At 45.0% G+C, this 7,500-nt stretch overlaps 1 protein-coding gene across 1 annotated transcript in view; it reads right to left on the bottom strand.

Annotated features, from left to right (window-relative positions):
* Nucleotides 1–1,485: 1,485 nt before the first annotated feature.
* The window catches only part of LOC118121131 (3-oxo-5-alpha-steroid 4-dehydrogenase 2), a 7,608-nt gene continuing 1,593 nt past the window's right edge, over nucleotides 1,486–7,500 (bottom strand). Inside the window, exons 2-6 of the mRNA XM_035176809.2 lie at nucleotides 6,808–7,079; nucleotides 2,959–3,122; nucleotides 2,614–2,715; nucleotides 2,317–2,467; nucleotides 1,486–1,707 (exon numbers count right to left, since the gene is read on the bottom strand). Of these exons, the coding sequence (XP_035032700.1) occupies nucleotides 1,641–1,707; nucleotides 2,317–2,467; nucleotides 2,614–2,715; nucleotides 2,959–3,122; nucleotides 6,808–7,079 (756 nt within the window). The 3' untranslated portion in view covers nucleotides 1,486–1,640. The remainder of the gene's footprint in view (nucleotides 1,708–2,316; nucleotides 2,468–2,613; nucleotides 2,716–2,958; nucleotides 3,123–6,807; nucleotides 7,080–7,500) is intronic.

The following is a 7,500-nucleotide window of genomic DNA, read 5'->3' as shown; positions in this document are numbered from 1 at the left end:
CTTTTCTACATTTTGTCATGGTATAACCACAGATTAAAATTTATTTCATCGTGAGTTTATGTAATGGACCAACACAAAATAGTGCATCATTTGGAAGTGGGGGGAAATATTACATGGATTTCACAATTATTTACAAATAAAAATCTGAAAAGTGTTGAGTGCATATGTATTCACCCCTTTACTGTGAAACCCTAACAAAGATCTGGTGCGACCAATTGCATTCACAAGTCACATTTGCAAGTCACATAATTAGTAAATAGGGTCCACCTGTCTGCAATTTAATCTCAGTATAAATACACCTGTTCTGTGACGGACTCAGAGTTTGTTAGAGATCATTACTGAACAAACAGCATCATGAAGACCAAGGAGCTCACCAAACAGGTCAGGGATAAAGTTGTGGAGAAATATGAAGCAGGGTTAGGTTATAAAAAATATCCAGAGCTTTGAACATCTCTCTGAGCACCATAAAATCCATCATAAGAAAATGGAAAGAATATGGCACAACCGCAAACCTACCAAGAGGAGGCCGTCCACCCAAACTGAAGAGTCGGACAAGGAGAAAATGAATCAGAGAAGCAACCAGGAGGCCCATGGTTACTCTGGAGGAGTTGCAGAGATCCACAGCTGAGGTGGGAGAATCTGTCCACAGGACAACTATTAGTCGTCTACTCCACAAATCTGGCCTTTATGGAAGAGTGGCAAGAAGAAAGCCATTGTTGAAAGGGATCCATAAAAATCCCGTTTGGAGTTTGCCAGAAGCCATGTGGGACACAGCAAACATGTGGAAGAAGGTGCTCTGGTCAGATGAGACCAAAATTGAACTTTTGGCCTCAATGCAAAACGCTATGTGTGGCGAAACCCAACACTGCCCATCACCCTGAGCACACCATCCCAACAGTGAAACATGGTGGTGGTAGCATCATGCTGTGTGGGATGCTTCTCTTCAGCAGGTACAGGAAACTGGTCAGAATAGAGGGAAAGATGGATGGAGCCAAATACAGGGAAATCCTTGAAGAAAATCTGATGCAGTCTGCAAAAGACTTGAGACTGGGGCGGAGGTTCATCTTCCAGCAGGACAATGACCCTAAACATACAGCCAGAGCTACAAAGGAATGGTTTGGATTAAAGAATGTTAATGTCTTAAAATGGCCCAGTCAAAGCCCAGACCTCAATCCAATAGAGAATCTATGGCAAGACTTGAAGATTGCGGTTCACAGACGGTCTCCATCCAATCTGACTGAGCTTCATCTTTTTTGCCAAGAAGAATGGACAAACCTTTCCATCTCTAGATGTGCAAAGCTGGTAGAGACATACCCCAAAGACTTGCAGCTGTAATTGCAGCGAAAGGGGTTCTACCAAGTATTGACACAGGGGTGAATACTTATGCACCCAACAGATGTCAACTTTTTTGTTCTCATTATTGTTTGTGTCACAATAAAATTTATTTTGCACCTCCAAAGTACTATGCATGTTTTGTTGATCAAACGGGAAAAAGTTTATTTAAGTCTATTTGAATTCCAGTTAGTAACAGTACATAATGGGAAAAAGTCCAAGGGGGGTGAATACTTATGCAAGGCACTGTATATATTCATCACTTTGTGTCTGTGCAGCTCAGCTGAGATGTTTCCTCTCCACCGTCATCACAGTATGAACGGGATCAGAGCTTTCCTGCAGCGAGGGTAGTCCTCGAACCTCCGCTGGTAGTCTCTGCAGACAGAGAGGACACCAAGACATCTGAGTGAAACAGCCCTCAACAAACCTCAGCTTCTCACACCAGACAATTTCCTCTCAAACTAAAGTCCTGACGTGTTCCTGACGTGCTCCTGACGTGCTCCTGACATGTTCCTGACATGCTCCTGACGTGTTCCTGACATGCTCCTGACGTGTTCCTGACATGTTCCTGACATGTTCCTGACATGCTCCTGACGTGTTCCAGACATGTTCCTGACGTGCTCCTGACGTGTTCCTGACATGTTCCTGACATGCTCCTGACGTGTTCCTGACATGTTCCTGACATGCTCCTGACGTGTTCCAGACATGTTCCTGACATGCTCCTGACGTGTTCCTGACATGCTCCTGACGTGTTCCTGACGTGTTCCAGACATGTTCCTGACATGTTCCTGACATGCTCCTGACGTGTTCCTGACATGTTCCTGACGAACGTTTTATAGAATTTTATAAACTCATGTGAGCTTTCTTAAAAACTGAAAACTTGGAAAAATCGAATCCACAAATACAGAAAATAATGAGCAGAAGAATCATGATGAGTCTTATGTTTTACATCGATGACAGTTCAGGTCAGAGGACGGGTCGTACCTGTGGTGGTGGTACGCTCTGGGCCCGATGGAGCAGAACGTGAAGAAAGCGAAGGCGAAGGTTGGTAAAGACCACCCGGCCACAGCGTAACCACACCACTCCACGATCTCGCCAAAGAAGTTCGCCCCAGACACGAACTCAAACATCCCCCCTGAGAGAAGAAGTGGTGCCACAGTGAAATCAGGTTCATGTTGTTTACTTATCAACAGCTGATCAGGAGTGAATTCTGGAGTGGACCAGGATCGGGTTTAGATCTGGTGTGAATCTGGATGGATCCGGCTCCAAGGTCTTTATTACCGTGTGGGATCCTGTAGACGACCTCTCCAGGTTTCCTGAGGCTGCGCAGGATGTGGTCGCTGTGGATGTTGATGCTCAGACCCACGACAAACAGAAGGAAACCTGCAAACAGGAAGTGACACGTTATCCGGTGACCTGTATGAGCAGCTGATCTCAGGTCAGCAGGGTCTGAACTGGACTGTGACGTGTTCCTAATCATCGGTGACACCTGCACACATATGAAGGGGAAACACATGAACTTGAAACACGGAGCTTCAAGTTTTGTTTCCATGATGACGAACACGTAGAAGACGATTCTAATAAACGTGACAGTTAAGCTGAACGCGTTGTGTTGTAGCGACTCACCTGCCGCCAGACGAGCGTAGGTCAGCCACGTGTCATCGAAGCGGGCGCAGTGCAGCAGGTGGTGTCCCTGCAAGAAGCCATTGAGCGAGCAGAAGATGGCGGCAAAGACGATCGTTTTCAGGGGGAGGGGTCGGCCCCTGGTCAGGAAGGCGTAAATAAAACTCCTGAAAAACAGATTTCAGTCCGAGGGTCTCAGCTGGTTTTTGGTTGGAGGGTCAGAACCACACATGATGACATCACAGGAGCAGATATGGAGGCATGTTGTGTTTTTATCTGTAGTTTTTTATGTTTGAAGAAGACGTCACCATGGACTTCAGTTGTACTGGATTACACTGTTGTGTATTGTAGTGGAAAATAACTAAGTGTGGTTGAAACCTATTTTATAGTTGAAGAGTAACTTACTATTTATTATGTTATATAGGGGGTATTACATTATTTTGAGGATGTTAATATTATAAGTTTCCTATTGCTCCTTACGATAGCGTTTTGGAGATTGATTGAAGACTTAAGGTAACTAATACTTCAAATAAAACATTTTTTAAATAGGTAAAAGATAAATGTAAAGATTTGGATAATGGAACTGATCTGAGAAGTCCTAATGAACGTCATGTGGAGGAACTATGGGGACACAGCACTAAGTCTAAGTGTGGATGAAAGAGTGGGTTTCCAGCTGGGGGGGGTTTAGTATCAGGAAGGTGGTGAGAAGACTTGCATCCAAGGGACAGAAAACACTCACAGTGCTAGGGAAAGTGTGCACTGCACTGCACACACACACTAAGGGAAAGATACACGATTTGAAAAAAGATGGTTTAGAGAAAGTTGTGAAGAAAGTTGTGTGAAAGAGAAGTAAACACTAAGTTGCATGTTCTGGAATGAACATAGATGTGCTGTTTCTGTAATTTTACTCCAACCAGAAAATAAGTCACCCTCTCAGTTCCTTCACAGATGTTCAGAGGCTGTTTTCTTTTTGGCGTTCCTGGTTCACACTCACATGTCTTGCTGTCAGAGCACAACAAATATAAATGGCAAGATTTGGGGCCGTGGATAAAAAATAAATAAATAAATGTGTCAATGCTGACGTTTGGGAAAAGACATCAGATCCTGTGGTTCAGTATAATCCATTTTTGAAAGTGTTTAGAAAATGATCTGTCGTTCCCACACTCAGGACTGTTTAACTGGTACTAGACAAACATACAGACGCCCAATATGCATATGTATATTTACATTATACAAACAACATTTCAAGGGCTCAGGGCGCTCTGTCTGTTCCAAATCCTTAAACAATTCTTTAGCAAGTTCTGCAGGATAGTAACTGGTTCTCTGTTGTTGATCTGCCAAAGGCTATTTACAACCAGGCACTAAAGGAAAGCTTGAGCTCATTAGAGATAACACCAGGAAGTGCACTTTTACAATATGTTGACGATTTAATGATTTGTGCTCCAACTGAAGAACAATGTGAAAAGGATTCTGTGGCTCAAATTAAAACATCCAGCTGCAGAAGGACATAAGGCAAGCCTGAAAATCTGCAGTTTGTAAAAGAACAAGTTTCATTTTTAGGCAAATTCCCCAAGAGAGTAACAGCAATTTTAAATATTCCTAAACCTGTTACAAAGAAACAAGTGATGTCATTCCTGGGAATGTGCTCGTATTGCAGATCATTTATTCCTAACTATGCCGTCCTCGAGGAGCCCTCAGCTCCTGATCCTGTGGCTGCAGGCCGGCCTACTTGTCTCAGAGCTGGAGCAGCTGCAGAGAAGGCTGAGAAGGCATCCAGGGGTTTAGTAGGATACTCCCCCCCCACCCTGCTGGTCCCACATGCTGTGTCTATGAGTTAGTTGGAACAAAGACATCTCATCTGTCTGCTGCACGCTGGCTTCGTCATCATGCTGCTCTGTTGGAAATGTCTAACATCACAGTGAAATGATGTAATGTTCTAAACCCAGCTACTCTTCTTCCAACAGAAGGAGATGGTGAACAACACAACTGTGTAGTAACAATAACTGAAGTGTGTTTCCCCAGACCAGACTTACAGGAAACACCACTGCAGAATCCAGACACTGAACTGTTTGTGGATCAGCGTCTCGCAATTCAGACACAGGAGCGAATCAAGTGTGTTTCTCTGTGGTAACAGCACATGACACATTGATCACACGACCACTTCCTGCTTCTGTCTGCACACGCAGCAGAGCTCACTGCTCTCAGTGAAGCAAGTTGGCTGAAGGGAAAACAGTGAATCTCTACACTGACAGTAGATAATTCCTTACATCGTGCTCTAGTGTCCCAGATGCTTGATGCTGTCCTCCTCCCCAAACAGGTTTCAGTATGTAAATGTGATGCTCACACTTCTAATAATGACCCGGTGTCACAAGCGGAGGCCGGAGCGGAGGCAGAAGTAAAAGCAGCTGCTCGCCAGCCACTTCCTGCCTCACACATTCTCTGACAGGTCGACTCAACCACCCCCCACAGCTCACTCACAGGAACTCCAACTTACAGGACTAACACACACCACAGTAGAGGTCGCTGAAAGGACAACGTGGATTCACTGCAAGAGAGTTCCAGAACCAGACCATCCACCCACTGTACACACACTGAATACAGCCAGGCCTGTGTGGCCTTAGGGGAACTGTACTTTCCTCCTGTCAATAACTGTAATAGTTGTTTTCCTAATCATCTGGATATTGGGCCGGCTCCTCAGTCAGGTCCTTATGACTCCTCGCTTCCTTCTACAACCTTCTAGGACCCGATTCCACGTGAGGGTGACACAGGATTGTAAATCTACATGTCAGGATGCCTGTGTCCACAGCAACAGCAGTTTGCTCTCTCCTGCAGTATTGGTGATGATGCATTTAGAATCCTTATGAAGTGATGTATTTGATGTTTTACTGTAGTTGCATTGACTTATGTTGTCATCAATGACAACAGGGGAAGTGTAGTGGAAAATAACTAAGTGTGGTTGAAACCTATTTTATAGTTGAAGAGTAACTTTTGCAGACCTGTCAAAGACTTTCATGACCTGAAGTGTTTGTGACCTGAAATCTGTATGACCTGTCTCTATATGATATTTCTTTTACTTATTGACTGTCCAACAACCTAATGGAAACGTATGCAAATCATTTTCCTGTGTCTTAATTCCTGTCTCAAACTGCGCCTACAGAACCGGTCTGAACTGGCTCAGACAAACAGCCTTAGTTCTCCTATATAAGATCCTTGCATTTGACTGTTCTCCATCGTCACTGAGATCCCCGGACTCTGTGTTCATCCTTTCTGCAGAAAGCCCGATTAAAATACACAAAGACAAATTTGGTGTTCCAGCCTCTTGTATTTCCAGATTTCCATCTCAGTATCCAGAAACAGACCACGAGGCAGCCTGGTGATGAGGAGAGTGACTCATGTTCTGTGGATACACAACATCACTGTTGTGCCAAGAACAAGTTACAGCGAGTTCCTGAAAACACAACAACGGTGTCAACATGCAGCTTCGACAGCTTCAGCTCATCATGTAGCTACTGATGATAATACTCCTAATAAAAGTAATCATAATAATACTAACAATATGTTGTTCACTGTCACAGTTTCACATTTCACTGTTGAACTTTGTGCCGGAGTCCTCGTGCACTCGCTTAGTTGAACACAGAGTCACTGAATCCAGAGTTAAATCCGATTAGTTTCCACCAGAGTCACAAGGTTCAGACTCTTCATCCCTTCTCCTGTTTCCTGATCATTCAGCTGCACTTTCTTCATTCCATACTTTACTTTATGTTTCTTTACTTCACTTAATGTTTCCTTACTCAACGTTACTTTATGTCATGTTGCGTTTCGTGTCGTTACTTCACGTTACATGTTGTTTACCTGTGGAAGTAATGAAACGTGAAGGTGCAGAGCAGCAGCGTCCTCCCGGGCCCGGGGCCTGGATCCCCGGGGAGCAGCAGCAGCAGCAGCGGCAGCAGGAAGGACGGAACCTCCTGCAGGAACCAGCCCAGTGTGGCCGAACAGCAGCGGCTGTCCGCGGACACGTAGCGGCCGTAAAGCACCCGGCTCCGGGTCTGATGCCACAGGTAGAGCGGCCCCCCGCAGACCAGAGACCAGCTGAGACTGGAAACAGCCCCCTCCACACACTTCATCTGCCCGCGGAGGTAGCACCGAGGCCGGCACGGAGCACCGGGGGAGGACGGTCACATGGAGGGAGGAGAGAGGGAGGAGGGCAGTGGTGTGTGAAGTACTTGGAAGCCATACTTGAGTCAAAGTCTTAAAGTACCTCATATTAAATGTACTTAAGTATCAAAAGTAAAAGTACAAGTACCACAATTCACAATGCAAAGTGCTTTTCATAACAAAACAATCAGAAATTGTTCTCTCCACGCTTTATTTCAGATGACTGAAAAACTATAACAAAAAATAGACATAAAGTCTATAACTTGACACATGTTGAACCCCAGAGGCTGAGTGCTGGTGAGGGTGAGGACTGTGTCCGGCTGTGGAGTGTCTGACCTCTGTCTCTGTGTCCCAGCACACCATGCCTCTGAAGGCAGCAGGGTGAGGGTG

The sequence above is a fragment of the Hippoglossus stenolepis genome, chromosome 2, assembly GCF_022539355.2.
Source record: "Hippoglossus stenolepis isolate QCI-W04-F060 chromosome 2, HSTE1.2, whole genome shotgun sequence".
NCBI classification, from domain to species: Eukaryota; Metazoa; Chordata; class Actinopteri; order Pleuronectiformes; family Pleuronectidae; genus Hippoglossus; species Hippoglossus stenolepis.
This window is presented reverse-complemented; position numbering and strand designations above follow the sequence as displayed.